Here is a 17,913-nt window from a genome sequence, read left to right on the forward strand (position 1 = left end):
CATATGTGTTCTTGTGCGTACTTGGTTAGGACTAGAATATGCTAGTCAATACTGGATTTGTGAAAGTTTTCTCATCTTGTCAGAAGACTTTTGATGAATATGGGACACAAAATAGCTTTTCCATTTCTGTGTGCAACAAGTAATTATTTGTTGCTATGGTTGACTTTGATAAATTTCCTTCTGCCTTCAGTGTACTTTTAACTGTGTGAGAAGCCTTTCTAAGATTACAGAAATGTAAAGTTTCCCTGTAAGATTCACTTGTGGAAAGGCTTTTGGTTTACTGCACTGATGTACAGTAGGTAATTCAGGGAAATGTTTTTGGTTCCTCTGAGAAATTTTGTCTTCCATTAGACTTCAATTTCAGCTTCTTCAGGTGAAGATATTTTTACTGTAGCCTGGCAGCTGACAGTAAACTTAAGGGTTTGTTCTTCAATCGTAGAATTACAGATTGTTTTGGGTTGGAAGGGACCTTGAAGATCATCTAGTTCCAACCTCCCAGGAATGGGCAGGGACACCTTCCACTAGACCAGGTTGCTCAAAGCCTTGACCATTGTCAGGGATGGGGCAGCCACAACCTCGTGGGGCGACCTAAAATAGTCACTCAGTGTTTGCACTTCTCATGATATGAACTTAGGAGGAAGATGTCTGCCCTTGTTAAACACCGTTTGATCTCTTACCAACATCTGGATAACATGCTTCCATTGTGCATGTTGGTGTTGCTCAGTTATATTTGTTATTTGGTATCTTCACTGTAAGAGAAGAGAGAAGCAAGGTTGTGGTTATGGACACAAAATAGAAAATAACATACAAGGAGGGAAGTTACTCATTATCAATCTTAAAAAAAAAAAAAAGTATTTGGAAACTCATTTGGCAGGGGCTCATTCTGCTTGGCACTAGTGAGGCCTCACCCCAAGTGCTGTGTCCAGTTTGGGACACTTCCCAATACAAGAGAGACATAAGAGGGAGTCCAGTGAAGAGCCATGAAGATGATTAAGGGCTGGTGAATGGAAAATGGAGCCAGGCTCTCTTCAGCAGTGCCTAGTGACGGGGCCAGGGGCAGTGGACACAAACAGAAATGGGAGGTTCCTGCTGAACATCAGGAGATGTTTTTATTGTGAGCTTGACTGAACACTGGCACAGGTTGCTCATGTAGGCTGTGGGGCCTCCATCCTTGGAGATATTCAAAAACTGTCTGGACGTGGTCCTGGGCAGCCTGCTTGAGGAGGGGTTTGGACCAGATGATCTCCAGAGTTCCCTTCCAACCTCAATCCTTCTGCAATTCTGTATTACTTTGTCAGTGAAGAATGTTCCCTCCTCACCCTCCCCATTGCCCAGGCGTTTAAGTGGAGTAAGTTGTTGATGTGATACAGCAGATGTTGAGGAAAACCTTTGCTGGGTAAAATTGCCAGAGTGACCAAATAAGAGGAGTTTCATTAAATACTAATAAACCTGTTTCTGAAGATAATCATGAGACGATTCCTAAGATTGCCAGGAATTTTCAGTGTACACACCCAGGTTAACAGCATATTGCCAGTTACATGGGAAGTAAACATCCTAATATATTGACACCCCTATATTGAACAGATTAATTGAAATGGTGTTGATTCAAGCTTGTTCTTTTCACCAAGCATACAACTAGCCCTTGCCATCTTGGGAAAAACTAGCAAAACACAGAAATGCTTCTTTTTGCTGCTGGTTGGCAGTCTCAGCTTCAAGGTGATAAATTGATTGCAAGTTGAGAAGCAGGTTGAGTTCCACAGTTGCCTCAAGAGAATTTGTGTACAGAATACTTGAGTAGCACACTCTTTGGTGTCCCCCCATACTCCTCACTCTTTATAGTTTGGTTTGCTTGTTCCTGAGCAAACTATTTTTGCTCAACTGCAGCTTCTTGATGAAATCATTGTTCTGGTAGCTGTTCTAAAAATTGGTCTAGAAGTGAATCAATCATTAGTTTCCTTCAGGAAATTGCTGCAGATAACTGATATGTAGAATTAGGATGGGGAAATAAGGTGGTGTGCAAAATGCAGTTTCAGTATTTTAGAGGGTGTTTATTCATGAACTTCTAAATTTAAGTAATAAAACTTGTTTTGATCCAACTTGGATTACATCCTATTGGTGGTGCCTACTTTAGAAAATGAAGTTATTTGCTTTTTATTTTTATTTTTTTTTAAGAGGTAGGTTGTCACAGTTTGTACATCCAGACCTGGTCTTGAGGCTGTATATATTTTAATCAGGGAAGTAGAAAAGAGTTAAACTGAAAAAGGCAATGGGAGTCTTTGAACTACCTTTGGAAGAAGCACTGTTTATATTGCCTTCATTTTTTCCATCCTGGATCTAAAAACTGATAGAATAATTTTTTGTGATAGGTAGTCTAAAAACAGTACAGATGAAGAGTGATTCTCCTTTCTTCCTCCCTTGTGCTCAGCTATAAATTTCTGAATTTACTTGGACTCAAGTAGCTTCTTACATCAGTGTAACATTATTGCTTTAGAGGTTTGGGTTTGTGCTTTGCTGCTTTTTTAGATATGAATTTGAATTCATAATGCTGTTCACCTACAGTAGTCTCCAGGTCCTAAAGTTAACTCTTTCAGATTGTGCAGAATCAGTAGCAACATAAGTTGCTTCTCAGTACAACACCCTAAGTTGTCTCTGTGCACTAGAGGTAAATGTGTTTTCCCGATTGTGTCCAAGGTCTATAACTTGCAGGGTAGACTGAGTACAGAAGTCAAGGTGTAAAAGGTACTCTTTAAGATCAAAACATCCTATTCCCATGTAAGTAGAACACTAGGGCTAGGTTTTGTGAGTGTTGTTTATACATATTATTGAGGTTTGATAGAAAAACTCCTTCGCTAAACTTTGTGGTACTGTAGAAATTGGATTGCAAAGTCTTGCAAGGAAAATACCTAATATGATCTTGATAAACAAGAGAAATAAACCATTCTTAGAAGTTGTTTATTCAATGGGGTCCTGAGTTTTAAAACCAAATTGGATTTTTCTCTGTTTGTCTCAGAAGCATACTATTACTGACACTGGATGAACAGGATAGCCTTCTGCACTCCTTTATTGATAACTAAAATTTTTATTATGGACTTAATAAATATCAAGAAAATGTTTTGGGGGTTGTTTGTTTTAGGACAGATTCTACAGGGTCCTTTTGATGATTAAAAAACTTAATTTTCTGTTTTAGGTGTGGAATATCAAACAGATGATTAAATTGACTCAAGAACATATAGAGGCACTGCTAGACAAATTTGGAGGAGAACATAACCCACCATCAATATATTTAGAGGTAAGTTTATGTGACTCAATTAATGGTATGTTATCTTAATCTTATATGAAACATCTCGTGTTAAAACTGAGAATAGCTGTAGTAAAAGAGAATATTCTCCTTGTGTATTACAAACTTTTTTCTTGGAGATAGAGAGGAACTATGTGTGGGATTCCTGATACACATCAGTAGGGGAAGAGCAGTGGTGTGATCTAATAATTATATTGGTGCAACTAAAATATAAGGCATCCTTTTTAGGGGCCAGGGAGGAGAAGATTGTGTGTGTGTAATAAAGTCATGCTCTGTTAAAAGGAAATATATACACATACACATGAAAACATTTCATAAGAGTAACTTTACCTTTAAAGCAGTTGACTTCACTTTTTTCCCTTTGAAAACTGATCATGTATAATCCAAAAATTTCTATTACTGGAAGGGAACTTCTTAAATACATAAAATTGTGTGTGGAGTAATATTTTTAAGCCATGTTTAATTTGTAAGCTAACTACAAATTAAATGTCTGTATTCTTTCATCATTCCAGATTCCTAAGTTGTGTTGATGTAGGGCCATTAAGAACTTAACTGTATGCAAAAGTTACCTCTGTTAGGAATTGAAGGGACATCACTTCCTTCAAACCTGCCCTTTTCTTGCTTCTCTCAAGTATTGGAATAACTGAAGGTCAACCAGATTTCCTTTGTAGTCTTTGTAATTGCTGCCTAAAGGTACTGGGTAATTAAAAATAAAGATCTCATTATTTGAGGTACTTCTAGCTTTTATCTTAATATGTCAGAGCAGGGCACTAGCTTGATTGTACAAATGTTGACATTACGTCCTTAACAGTTAAGGTCAAGTGAGGCCCTCCCCAGTTGCTTTACTTACTGCTAATGTGAAATGGGAGTGTTGAATCACTGCTAATCACTATTTTAACCACTCAGTGCTACATATAAGCACACCTCTGTTTTCACACGAACAGGTTTGTTCCATATGTCTGGATTTATTATTGCCACATGTAGGTGGGTTTCATAAGATTGTGTATCAAATTGCAGTAATAGTGAGCTTAGTCTGTAGTAAGTTTGGACAACAAGTAGTGAAACTGTCTGTTGATTGCAGCCATTTGTCATTTGCTTGTGTCTAAATTAAAACTGAGATTGAACACTGGAAGCTCTATGATTGTTTTGTAGGTCATTGATAGGGGAGAGAGCATTTGCAGTCATAAATATGTACTGGGAGATGATTACAGCAGCATAAATGGTATGGTAAGTCTGAAATAGTTGGTGACCATAAACCATGAAGCTTAAAGTAGAGTTGCAAGTTCAATGGATCCATGTGCCACTGGTCTGAAACTGCAACTCTGGCTCGTCAGCATGGTAGGGAAGCCCTGTGAGGCAGAGCAGGATGTTCCTCTGCTGCAGTGAGTTCTGCTGGATCGTGGAGCAGGTCTTGTGACAGGTGCTGGTACTGAGGAGGGAACCATGGGGAGGAAGGTGAAAGTGGCTGACATTTTGCTTTTTCAGTTGAGTGATCCCATGAGACAGTGAGTCCTGTGAAAAGAACCCATCATAGTTGAAATAAAAAACCTTGTTCTTACCAGCTCTTCAGTGTGAGGCTCCTCCACTTCCTCTGTTCAGGTACCTGCAGTACTGGCAGTGACTAAGCCACTCCCAATCACTAAGGAAAGGAAAATTTTCTGGTTTTGTTGGATTAGTTTGCCATCCAGTTAGTAGATTGAACTTTATGATGATGAAGTCCAGTGAGCTGCAAAGCGGTGCTTGAGGTTAGGGAAGGGAAGAGCTTGCAGCTTTTAGCCAAGAACCTAGAAAATAGTGTGAGAGAGGAGTGGAACTTCTGTTTGGATGGTCATTAGCATAGATTAGATCACCCTTAGATTGATTTATTAAAGTGAACAGGATTAAATGCTCCAGACCTGTAATTTGTTCCATGTGTAGATTTCCTGTGGTAGAACTAGTGTGAAAGAAAGAAAGAAAAAGAAGTAGATTACTGAGTGCCAGATACAGTCAGAAGCAAGATTACTCTATACCCTTGACTTTTCATTTCATCCCAGCAACAGTTGTCTAGTGTTTCCTTTCTGTGCCTTTTCCACCTTTTTGGCTGCTTTTGCCTTGGTCAAGACAGGGGTTGCTTTCTACTATCAGCATTTCCTTTGCAGCAGTTTATCTGAATCTAACCTGTCACCACTACAGCTGACCTGTCAGAAAAACTCTGGTTGCAGCATTAGAGGGACAAAGTTATATGTGAAAAGCTCTGATTGTAGTGTGATTACGTGTGAAAGAATATGTTTGACCCTAAGAAATGCAGAACTAAGGAAATATGAAGAAAAAGAACAGGAGAGTGTGTAGAATACACATACAAAGTTTAAGTGGTTCAGTAGATAACTGGTCTATCTCACATCTGTTAGAAATAGCAAACTTGTCATGTACAGAGCTACTGTGAGATATCAGGCCTGTGACTTCCATGGAGGAGCCTCTTTCCCCTTAAGCTTTTATGTCTAGTCTGTGTCTAGGTCTTGGTGCTGTGGTCTGTGTACTCTCACTAAAGTCCTTAAACAGGAAGGAAATGTTTAAAGACTGGGAGAGATGCTTATGCTCTGCCCATCCTCATCTGATCTCTGTATTTTTATTATTTTGCCAAAGACTTGTTTCTGGCTGTAATGTGTGCCCTGCTTTTACCCAGAACCTGTATGGGTAATTCTGCTGGTGTGTAACTTGAACTGCATCACCCTTCCCTTTGTTTCCTCAGATTCATAGAATGGTTTGGGTTGGACGGGACCTTTAAAGGTCATCCAGTTCAAATCCCCCTGCAATGAGCAGGAACATCTTCAACTGGATCAGGTTGCTCAGAGTCCCATCCATCCTGGCCTTGAATGTTTCCGAGGATTGGGCATCCACCACCTCTCTGGGCAACCTGTACCAGTGTTTTACCACCCTCATTGTAAGAGTTTTCTTCCTTATGTCTAGTCTGAATCTACCCTCTTTTAGTTTAAAACCATCACCTCTTGTCCTGTTGCAACAGGCCCTGCTAAAAAGTCTGTCCTTTAATTATTAATTAGGTCTTGGTGGAGGATTTTCTCCTCCAGGCTGAACAGCCCCAGCTCTCTCAGCCTTTCTTCATAGGAGTTGTGCTTCAGCCCTCCGATCATCTTTGTGGCCCTCCTCTGGACTTGCTCCCACAGGCTGTGTCCCTGTTGGGCCCCCAGAGCTGGATGCAGCACTCCAGGTGGGATCTTACAGGAGCAGAGTAGAAGGGCAGAATCACCTCCCTTGCCCTGCTTCTTTTCATGCAGCCCAGGTTGGCTCTCTGGGCCATGAGTGCACTTTGCCAGCTCACGTCCAACTTGTCATCCACCAGTACCTATGCTGCAGGATTGCTCTCAGTCTCTTCATCCTCCGTCATCCTGTATTGATATTGATTTTAAAGTCCTTCTGCTGCTCTGATCTCTCTGCATCTCCCATAACGTGTGAGCGAGCAACTGTTAAGGACTTCTGTAAATTGTGACAGTTGATCATCTCTTGAATGCTATCAGCAAGCATATTGTCTTCTTCTTTTGGCAAAAATTGGAATTAGCCAAAGCTAATTGCTAGGTACATACCTGCAAATGAACACTTTTGCTTTCATCCATGCTGCCTTTCACTGTTGCAAACTTCTAGTTTTATTGTAATGCTTTCTGCAAAACCATGGGGTTTTGTGTGCTTGTGACAAGTTTGACAGCTATCCATCCATCTTCCAGTGCATGGAGTTTCAGTACCAGAGGGTTTGTTTGGTTCTTTTGTACTCCTGTCTGGCTTTTACATCCTTCATTTCTTACACATCTGAGTGCTCATGTTCACAGAACTTGCAGCACCCCGTACACTGGCTCCCGACCCTGTGTTGGAGCTGCCTCTGTAGACCTGTCAAGTAAAGTTGTGGTTCAACCTGGCAACAAAATTGCTTTTCAATTAAAAGTGAAAGGAAGGGGTGGGGGGAACAGAAGCTCATGGGAGAGCTGAAGAATTCAACAAGAAAATAATTCTGAAAATTGAGCATTCAAAGGGTATAGTAAAATTATTTGTGCATGGAATAGAACACATACACCTCATTTAAAAATAAAAATGAATTTATACCTTAGTTACAGTTGCTCAAGAAAGAAGCTTTTGTTTCTGTGCTCATCTTAGAGTGAAAAGACAAAATTCTTTTTTCCCCCAGATCTTTTTTTTTTTTTAATTCAGGAGAGGGTGTCAATGCATTTTACATCAAAAGAACTTTAAAACTGACAGCTGTTGTTGCAGCCATCATTTCAGGTTTCATCAACTGACTATAAAAGAGAAATGGTTTTATTGAAATATTGAAAGTGATTGACATGTGCTATGTTGAGTTCAACATATATTTAATGATTCCTGCAAGCAGGGGTACTCAGATTCAGGGCTATCACCCTGCCTTGATCCATCACTCCTCGGTGATGGTCTTAAAAAGGTGACTGTGGAGCAGGGGGAGAGAGCAGAGCCTGCAAGCCTGGGCAGGTGACTTTGTGTGCAGCTGCCTAGGGGTGGAAAATGTAGTGTGAAACTGGGGGGCAATGAGTCCCTTGTCTTGGTCCTCCCAGGGCAGGAAAATAGGGTCTGAGGAAAGATAACAAAGCTGAGAGACTTCTGAATGTGTCTGTAAGGTACATGGGTAGGAAACAAAATGAGCAGAAGAAAGAACATTTGTCATTATCCACACAATTTTCTTCTAATTGTTATAATTACTAATAGGTTTGGGAATCTTGTTGATGTTCTCTAATATGATTGTAAGCAAAACTCTTCTGTTTGTCCTGTCTGGAAGAAATAATAAATCTAGCAAGCAGAGGCTGTATTAACACCCAAAAATGGCTTGTAGCTAAATTTCTTTCTTGGATAATCCTAGTTCTTAACTTCTTCCATTCCCTGTGTGTGAGCATGGATCTCAGATCTAACAGAGCCTGAGAAATCCCTGTCAAACCACAGAATGGCTAGGGTTAGAAAGGACCTTAAAGATCCTCTAGTTCCAACCCCTTTGACATGGGCATTGACACCTTTCACTAGACCAGGTTGCTCAGGGGTCCATCCAGCCTGGCCTTGAGCACTTCATGGATAGGGCTTGCAGAGTTTCTCTGGACAGCCTGTTCCACGCCTCACAGTGAAGAATTTCTTCCTAATATCTAATCCAAGCCTAATGTGTCTCTCAGTTTAAAGCCATTCCCCCTTGTTCTCTTACTGCATGCCCTTGTAAAAAGTTCCCTCCCCAGCTTTCCTGTAGGCTTCCTTTAGGTACTGGAAGGTGCTGTAAGGTCTCCCTGGAGCCTTTTCCAGACTGAGGAACCCCAACTCTCTCAGCCTGTCTTCATAGGAGAGGTGCTCCAAATATTGGAAGTAACTTCTTGACTCAGTAGATACAGAAATATCATTAATAGCATTTTTATTTTCTTCTGGAAAAGAGGTTGCAGGAGTTTCTGAGTAGGTTTTACCACACTTTTGGAAGCACTCTGTATCTCAGCAGCTGAAAACATCAATGATTTTTGTCTTCCCACATAATTTCTTAGTGCGTTATATCAGTCCTTGAAGTGCTGTTTCTCAAAATACACAGTTTATGACTCACCATGGAAAAACCCTTTTCTTAAGGGTTTGTCTAAGCATTGTAAATATTGGAAGTCTTTACTGCAAAGAAGGCTGCTATTGTGATATTGGGAAAACCTGGGATTCACTTAGGAAAAGTGATTAAAATACCCAGTTGCGTGTTCTTTGTGTCGGTCAAAATTTGTATTTCTTTTGTCTCTACCAACAAAATACTGATGAAAAGGATAATCTGAGTTAGGGAAAGGAGAGTAAAGACTTGTGTGTTGGCAACAAATGCTGTGTGCAGATTGAAATGGGTTGTACAGATCCAGACTGACCAAAAGCAGCCAGCTCAAACTTAGAAGGAGGGATCGTGCATAAATGACTTAATCAGATTTATTAGCCCTTGTAGACTCTTAATGACTGTTCAGGGAGGCTGTACCTATTTAAAATTCCCAATTGCATTGGGTGCCCTTTTTGCCTCAGTCATGTGTACAGTATTAACTTCAAACACTCACCTGTGAGAACTTAATGGAACAATATTGACCCATTCGCATGTAAATAGTTTTTTGTGTGGTGTGAGGTTGCATCCTGGACCTGTGGGTTACTCCAGGTAATGGTCCAAGAGTAAGCTGAGAGGGCTTTTGGTTGTTTTTTGTTTGTTTGTTTGTTTTGTGTGTTTTGTGTGTGTGTTTTTGTTTTGTTTTTAATTTGGACTCCACACAAATAAAACCATATACAAATGCATAGAATGATAGTGGTGTCAAAATAAGCTCAGTCAGCTTTGTCTTGAAGGAATCATGCTCTTTCCTACTCATACTCTTGGAAGCAATTTAAAATGAGAATCATGGGTATGGTTGCTCCAACTACTGTGATTTTTTTGTTTGTTTTTTTCCTAGTTTTCTCTTTTCCTGGGCATGTTTTGTTCAGAGTTGTTGCTGTTTTGGGGAGTTTGGCTGTTGAATATCAGTAGAGTATTTAATTCCTTATTCCTGTATATCTGAAGAATCCACTCAGGAGGTCAAATTAGTTTATTAAAGAAGATTTCCTCTTCACTGATCTGAAGTATGCTCATTGCAACAGCAGGCAGATAGAGTCTGAAACAGATCTTAGTGATGAATCTCAGGTTGTTTCAGACTGTGGTATTCCAGGAAAATGCTAACGCTGCATACAGGCACTGGGAAACCTGGTGGCCCTCTGGAGAAATTCAGATTGATTTTTACCAGACTCCTAACAGATGCTGTTCAAATATGTTAGACCAAAACTGGAGTGTCTAAAGTTAGACTAAGTACAGATTTAGGAGTCTTACTAAATGAAGAAATCGTGACGTATGTTACTGTCTATCTTCAGCTCCCGTTTAAGTTAGTGGGATTTGCCTTTAATCAACAGCCTAAAAGGTCAGTCATCTTTTAAATAGAAACACAGTCTCAGTTTCAAAGACCAGGAACCTGTAGTTTAGGCTTGTAAGAGTCTTGCAGTGTGTGAGTATTATCTAAAATTGGTTGAGGAAGAGAGAGAGCATGGTAAAGCCAATTGATCTGCTTGAGTTGAGACTGGCTTTCTAACCAGACATGTAGAGAGCAGAGAGAGGGAGAAATCATATTTTGCTACTTGGGTTTCTCCCGGATTAATTAAGGAAAAAAGTTAACTTGTTGCTTTTCATATCCCTACATGATGTTATTAGAGTACATAGTCTGGTCATGCCCCAAGAAAGCAAATTTCAAATATAATATAAATGAAATGCAAGAAAAAAACCCACATACTTTTGAGAAAATCCCTTGTCCTCATCTTGTCAAGAGAACTCTGTTGGCACATCTGTGTAACATCTTTCAAATTCTGTTGACTTCTGAGGTCAGTTTTTATTTTGTCAATAGGTTGCAACATTTGAGAAGTAACTTTTAGGCTGCTGCTCCTGAATATATGCAGCAGTTACAACTGCAGAATATACCCAGCAGAATACAACAGCAGTTGTATTTTGGCACGTATACATATTGTATATAAACATGCCATCTTGAAAGGCTTTAGTTGGACTTGGCAGCTTATCAGGCCTTTATGCATTTTACTTAGATGAAGTCTCAGGAGTATTCTCGCCTGTGTGAGACTATTATATGATGTGCATATATACTGATAGGCAATATTATTAAAATTAACTTTTTGTTCTATTTTTGATAGCCATTAAACTACGTGTAGACCAACAAGTTGTGCCAATTCGAATCTAATATTCAGCTTTTCAAATATTTCACTTTACTTTATGAAATACTGTAACTTTGTTATTCCTGCTAAACTGGGAGCCAGTTGAGCTGTCAGTGACCCACCCTCACGGGCCCAGCAGCAAACTGCACACTGGGCCCAGCTACTTGATACTTGTGGGGCTGCACTGGAGTGGTGTTTAGCACGGAGAAGAGAAGGTTCAGGAGGAATCTGCAGGCTCTTTCAACCTAAAGAGAAGGCCACCCTCTTTCCAGACACTCACAGCAAAAGGGGAAGAGGCAACGTCACAGCATCAAGAGAATTTCATCAGAGAAAATTCATCATGAGAGTGATTTGTGAGCTCTGTAACTGGTGGCCCAGGGGCTGTGAGCTCTCCCTCCTCTGAGACTTTCAAAACTTGCTTTGGCAAGGCCCTGAGCAACCTGATTAAACTTAAAAATTATTTCTGTGCTGAACAAGTGTTTGGACTAGATGACTTCCAGGGATACCTTCTAACATTTTTTTCTTTCTTTTTTTTCCTCCTGTGATTCTGTATCAAGTTGAAAGCAAGTTTTAAGTTTCATGTAGAACATTACTCACTTCTTAATGGGAATATGTAAACTGATGGGATTGCAGTCTAGATTTCATAAACCCTACTGAAATGCCTTTAAATCCTTGATTTAATGATCTTTTTGAATGTTCATCTTAATCTCTTCCATGCTGTAGATGCTGCACAAACTTAATTTTAATTTATTTTTTTTTTAGTTTGTTTTTGAAAAACACTGTCAGAAATAAACCTCATAGTTGACCCAGAAGGCCTTGACTGACTTGAAGATTTGTGTAGATGTTGATGTCTGTCTGCTAAGGTGGCTGTGCTGCTGCAGGTATCTCTTGTACACAGGCCAACGCTGCAACATCATCTTTCTTTTAGCTAGAAATACTTACCATAGGTCAGCTTTGCTGTTGTAGGACTCTTTTTGAATTTAACTCCATGGTGTAATTCTGTCTTGACTTGGTGCTGTTAGCTATGTGAGGTCTATTGATGTGGGCCACCAGATGAAACCGATATTTCTCCAAAGTAATTAATTTTTGTGAAATGAGATTTTATTGGAACTATTCTGTTTCTGCTGCATGTACTGCTGCTTCATCTGTATAGAGAAGAGGTGGGGTTTTTTTAAAGAGGAAAATATATTTAAAGTCTACCAATGCATTACTAGTTCTGTTATGTTTTGCTATGGGATCTTGTGCTATGACACCAAATAACAGTATGATACGTGAGAGCTTTTTGCAGAAGTTACTGGTATAGAACTCAAAGCCAGCAGCAGCTCCCAGCTTTCCATACTCACTGTTTATTCTCTTAAGATAAATCATTTGACTTGGAGTTTGCATTACTGACAGATCAAGCTGCCAGTGTAAACATTGTAGGATTGGGTATTTTGAAAGATGTGTGTAATTTTGTGAAGGAACTAAACCCACAAGTATCCGGAACCAGTGTAATGTTGCGTGTGTTCAAATAACATTTTGCAACGTTCATGAGAAAAGGAAGTAAGTATTTAGAAAACTATTGGTGAAATGGTAACAGTTTATGTTTCTTAATTTTTGTTTACTGAAAATTATTCTTGACACATGGAGCTTTTACTTGCATTTCCATGAAAAGTTGATCCTGGAAGTAGAAGAGACACACTTGTGTTACTGTACAGCCAAAAAATGCCATTATTTATAGTTGGGTAACCTTTCAGTTTACTTTTGACAGTAGCATTGGCGCTAGAGTGAAAATGTTTTGGTTTTTAGTCTCAGAGTTTGGGGTCTATTTGTGAAATACCCAACATCTTCACTTTTTAAAGGAAATAGTAAGTAGTTTTCAACTTCTGAACATATGTCCATTTATTAAAGATGGAACCCATAAAATTTAGAATTTTAAACTGATCTTCACCACCCTTCATTAAAATGCTTTTGCTTTCTTAGTCCTCACTGTCAAATTATCATTTTCTTTGTTAACATTGTGGGGTCGATGATACATTTTGAGCAGAGGTTCATCCTGGGAGGATGCTAAACTTTCATAAAAAGCAAAGGACCAGCTGCTCTTTCACTCAGCAAAACCAGTTTGGTTTAGGTGACCCTACACATAGAATCCAGAGAAACAAATTCCTAGTAAAATGTAGTACTTGTACCTGTACTACTGAATGATGGTTATTCTTTCTCTTGATTTGAATTTTTTTTCTCCACATGTAGACCTTGCAGACACTTGTTGGTCAGTTCAGTTCTCCTGTAACTTTAATTAGCAATATGTTATGCACAGAAAATTTTAGGAGAGCAAAGAAATAAAAACAGAACCAAAACATATCTTTCTTTTATGTAAATATACTTGAAAATATAGTTGAAAAATTTATGCAACTTTGTATAGATCTTGCTGTAGAGAAAAGTAGAAGATTCTCCACTACTTAAGCATTAGGTTTGGAAGATATTTGTTTCTTCTTTTCTGTAAAGATCTAAACATGTACTTGGCTAACACTGCCCAATAGCCAATATCTGTAGTGTGAAACACGTTACTTAACTGATTCAGGTTTTTGAAGGTGCTCTGTACTAAATTATGTACTGAAGGAATTGTTCTGATACTTGGATACAGATCAAAATTTACATGTTACAAAGTTGTGGGAAACAAAATTTAAAGAAAGATATATACTGATTATGTGTTTGTATTATAGGTCTTGGCAATAATGTTTAACTTGACTACATAAAATAAAGACTTAATGGAAAATTTAATAATAATGATTTTTTTTTTTTTTTATAAAAACTTGGTCACTATGTAATCAGGTTTTGCATAAAATTGTGGGAAATCAAATTGATCTTATACAGGTGTTAAAAAAGTTCTTTCAAAGAATCACTTTTGCATGTTTATGAATGACTTAAACAGGGCAAACTGGGGTATTTTCTGACTGCAGCTTTTTGTGCTATTTGGTATGAAAGGACAGGGCTAGAGGGGTAGGATGGTGAACACTGAGCTGGGTGAGTTATCAGATATAGATGGTAAAAAGCAGATTTGAGCTTTCTCTTAATTATTGCATTAGATGTATTTAGCTGTCATTCCGATGGAATGAAAAATTTATCTGGAGCACAGTAATTCAGCAACGCAGCTGACAACATTTGTGAAAGATTTCTGTCTTTTTTTAAAGTGGTTATGAATTAGACTCTGTAGAGCAGGTGCTTTGAAGCTGTAACTTACAATTTCTTTTATCCATTGATCCATTTAATTTATTAAAACATTAGTTGTTGATTCATAAGGTTTAAAATAATGTATCGAGAGCTGTTTTCTTCATTTCCTCCTGAAACATTTAAACAGACTATTGTGTTCGTATTCCTGAGAAATCTGGTTTAGAAAGTGTTTTGTTTCATGTTTGTTGTGAATTTAGATTTCTGATTTTGTCTGAGGCTACTCCATGGTTAAAACAGCTGCTCTTCCTCCACAGGCCTACGAAGAGTACACCAGCAAGCTTGATGCTCTACAGCAGAGAGAGCAGCAGTTACTGGAGTCCATGGGGAATGGAACTGATTTCTCTGTCTCCAGTTCAGCTTCAACAGACACAGTTGCATCATCTTCCTCCTCTAGCCTCTCTGTAGCACCTTCATCCCTTTCAGTTTATCAAAACCCTGCCGATATGTCACGGAATAACCCCAAGTCTCCACAGAAGCCTATTGTTAGAGTCTTCCTGCCCAACAAGCAAAGGACTGTGGTGAGTCACTTTCTATTCACATACTTGTAAGCTCAGTGTTTCCTGTATCTCTCTCCCTCTGTATGCAAAAGTTAAGAGCTGAAAAAATACCTGTGTGGAGGTCAGAGAGGTGTCACAGTCGCTGTGCTCTGCAGTGCTCCGTTGTTTTGATCTGTTGAGTGTTTTCTCCAGGATTAACACAAAAAAGTCCATTATAGCAGTAATGCAGAACAGAAAACTTTTGGGAGTTTTACAGCAATGAAGATAACTCCAGAAATATTTTTCTCAAGTCAGCTTTCTTGGAGTGTTGCACATGTCTTAGTCTTCCTTCATAACCTCTGGCTTTAAAAGCAGACCTGTTCTGTCTCACTTGTGCCCATTGACTGAGCCATTTGCTATGATGGTAGTTTAGGGTGTTCAGATACACAAAGTAGCTTGTGAGAGGTTGAAGCAGGAAGGAGATTCTTTGTGAAAATGTATGGTGCCTGCCATTAGAGCCTTCCCCAAGTCTCCGTTCCATGTGGCTGTGAAATAAGGATAACAGGTTTGACAATCAAAACTGTACCCAGGAAAGGAGATACTGTTGAAGTTGCAGAGTTGCAGCAATCTTCTCCTCACCCTGACTTTACCTGCTTTCAATTAATATCCACTTCTGAAAGAAAACCTTGTTAATATCCCAATAATATTTTCAGGTTTTACTTCCAACCACATCTTCACTTCAGCAGGAGAGAAATGTTGTCAGATCCTAAGGACTCTATGTTTATTTTTGTCTGGAAATGCCATGACAGTTCTTAAACTGACTTAAAGTCACTGGAATTGAGTTGGTAATGGAGAGCCAACCTCGTTATTTATCTTTGATCATACTCTGAAGCAGTCCAGAGTACTACGACAGCCTTCTGCTATTTGTTTAGAGCTGTTAGAAATGCAGGAAATGGGGGGGAGTTGCTTACATATCTTACATTTTTGACTAGCAACTGCCTTGTTACTTGAGAGTTGTCTACATGTTTTGTTTATTATTAGTATTGTTTGCATGTAGGATCAAGCAAATACATCTGTTGGAGTTGACTCCAATTAGAAACACAGTTTGGGGAAGCTGATGGAGTAAAGAGAAATGAGACCATGTCGTTCAGTGTAAGTGATTTTGGTGAAGAGGCAGTGTAGCTGATGGGAAGTTTCTTCATGTGTGTCATAAGGCAGAGCACTGGACAAACCTCTTCCTAATGTAGGAAAGCCTGGCCAGCATGTGCTAGAGCCTACAGATGATGATCAGTTAGCAGTTTGAAGTCAGCATTTTGATTCAGCTGGCTACAGGGCAGAGTTCAAATGTAACTTTTTTGAAAGCAAAACCAAATAACTGTCCTGGTTAGCTGAGGGGATTCAAGGAATGAGTAGTGTCAGAAGATTTTTTTTTTTCCTTGTAGTTGGCCTGGAAAGGGATGAAGAGAAGTTTTTCTCTGAACAACCTCCTAGAAGAAGCAACAGATTGTTTGCTCTTCTGTGGGGGGAGGAAGTTTTTCCCCCTCTAATGCAGAGAGATGTATATGTGTACTTCATCCTTTCTCACTGGCTTGGGTCAGCTGACAAGTTACATGTCCTTTGGAGAAGGATTCCACACAGATGTGACCAGGAAAAGTTGGTGCAGCTGAGTTTGTTCTGTTTTGTTCTAGGCCAGAGAGAAGGGTGTCGAAATAATAAAAGTGAAAGATGATAAAAGTCTACCTAAGATAAAAAGTTGTTTTGCAGAACAAATTGATGAAGCTTGTCCAAATTGTGGCAGAATTTAGGGAGATATTAGTTCAAAACTTCTTTGGGCTGGGAATATAAGTGGCTGTGGTGTGGAAAGTAACAAATCTGCTAATTGAGAAAGAGCTTTTGGGTGTGGAAGGAAAGTAAGAACTCTGATCTCCAGCTGTCTGCTGGAAGTGTGAGAGGTTGTTAGGTACTGAGACGTGGTGGAAGGGAGGTAGTCTTGAATGGAAGTAGATGACAGTGTGGTGTCATAAACGTGTGTTACGTTATTTACTGATGAGACTTTTGAGAGACTGCATGGAGAATGCAGGAGGCAGAATGCAGTGAAAAAAATTTTTAAAATTAAACAAAGGAGTTCCAGGCAGTGAGCATAAAAAGCTTTCTATGAGCATGAAGATTACAGGAATATGGTATTTGCATCTGGGGTGGGATTTAAGTATTTTATGGGATCACTTCTAGTTGTGTGGGGGCTTTTTATTATTTTTTTTCTCTTTTTCTTTGAGGGTTTGAGGGGAGTGTTTTTTGAGGACTTGGATAAAGTATCTTTGCATGTCTTTGGGATTGCCAATTCTAAACTGACAGGTTTGGGATAAGGAAAAATCTCCACTCCCAGTTGTAAAAACGGTTTCAATTTTTGCTCTCTTATATGAAAGTTGACAAAACAGTTAGTATTATTTAGGGATTTCTCCTGTTAGATTGCTTGATCACTGCAGACATGAAAGCATTAGTAAGAATTTTTAGACAGTTTTCCTGTGGCTCATCAGTTCTGGCTGATCCCTTGCAGGAAAGTGTTTTGAAACCTGGAATGGAATAAACATTTTGTGGACATATCTGAAGTATCTCTTTGTCGCAGTGAAAGAGCACAAGAACAGGGCAGGCATGTATGATATTCTCTCTGTGTTTTCTTCCAAATTTGAAGTATTTGTCACTCAGGAATTTCATGAGTTTAAGTGTTTTCTGTTTGGAAAGCCTCTGTTCAGTCTCCATTAAACGTGTGCTATGGGTACTAGGGATTTGTTTCTTGTAGTAAGGCATTCCATGGGCATGGTTGTATGTGGTGTGAGTAATCATATTCTGTTTTGGCCTTTAAATCTGCCACATGCTACTTTATACTGAAGGAAATAAAAGCTTCTAAGAAAAGCTACTTAAGGTATAGAAACAAGTAGCTAAAACTGGTCATAACTGCACAGAGGAACAATATTAGCAGATTTCTTATGTTGCAGTCAGGTCTGGTAGGAAAGAAGAGAATATAGTAGGGGGGCTTCTGACTCAAGTACTCAGTGAACAAGATCATATAAGTTGCTTATATTAGCAGCCCTGAACGATTCTAATTACCTAAGAAATCCCTTCTGACCGAGTACTTACATTTGGGGAAAAAACAGTCTGAAAGCAAATGAGCAGTCCTGAATAATAGTATGAGTCCTGGAG

The 17,913-nt window shown here is 39.1% G+C and overlaps 1 protein-coding gene across 1 annotated transcript in view; it reads left to right on the forward strand.

Annotated features, from left to right (window-relative positions):
• The first annotated feature begins 3,191 nt into the window (after positions 1-3,191).
• The window catches only part of BRAF (B-Raf proto-oncogene, serine/threonine kinase), a 60,092-nt gene continuing 45,370 nt past the window's right edge, over positions 3,192-17,913 (forward strand). Inside the window, exons 1-2 of the mRNA XM_027666698.1 lie at positions 3,192-3,289; positions 14,494-14,757. Coding sequence (XP_027522499.1) covers positions 3,206-3,289; positions 14,494-14,757 — 348 coding nt within the window. The 5' untranslated portion in view covers positions 3,192-3,205. The remainder of the gene's footprint in view (positions 3,290-14,493; positions 14,758-17,913) is intronic.

Source organism: Corapipo altera, unplaced genomic scaffold (genome assembly GCF_003945725.1).
Source record: "Corapipo altera isolate COAL_440 unplaced genomic scaffold, ASM394572v1 1, whole genome shotgun sequence".
In the NCBI taxonomy this organism is placed as follows: Eukaryota; Metazoa; Chordata; class Aves; order Passeriformes; family Pipridae; genus Corapipo; species Corapipo altera.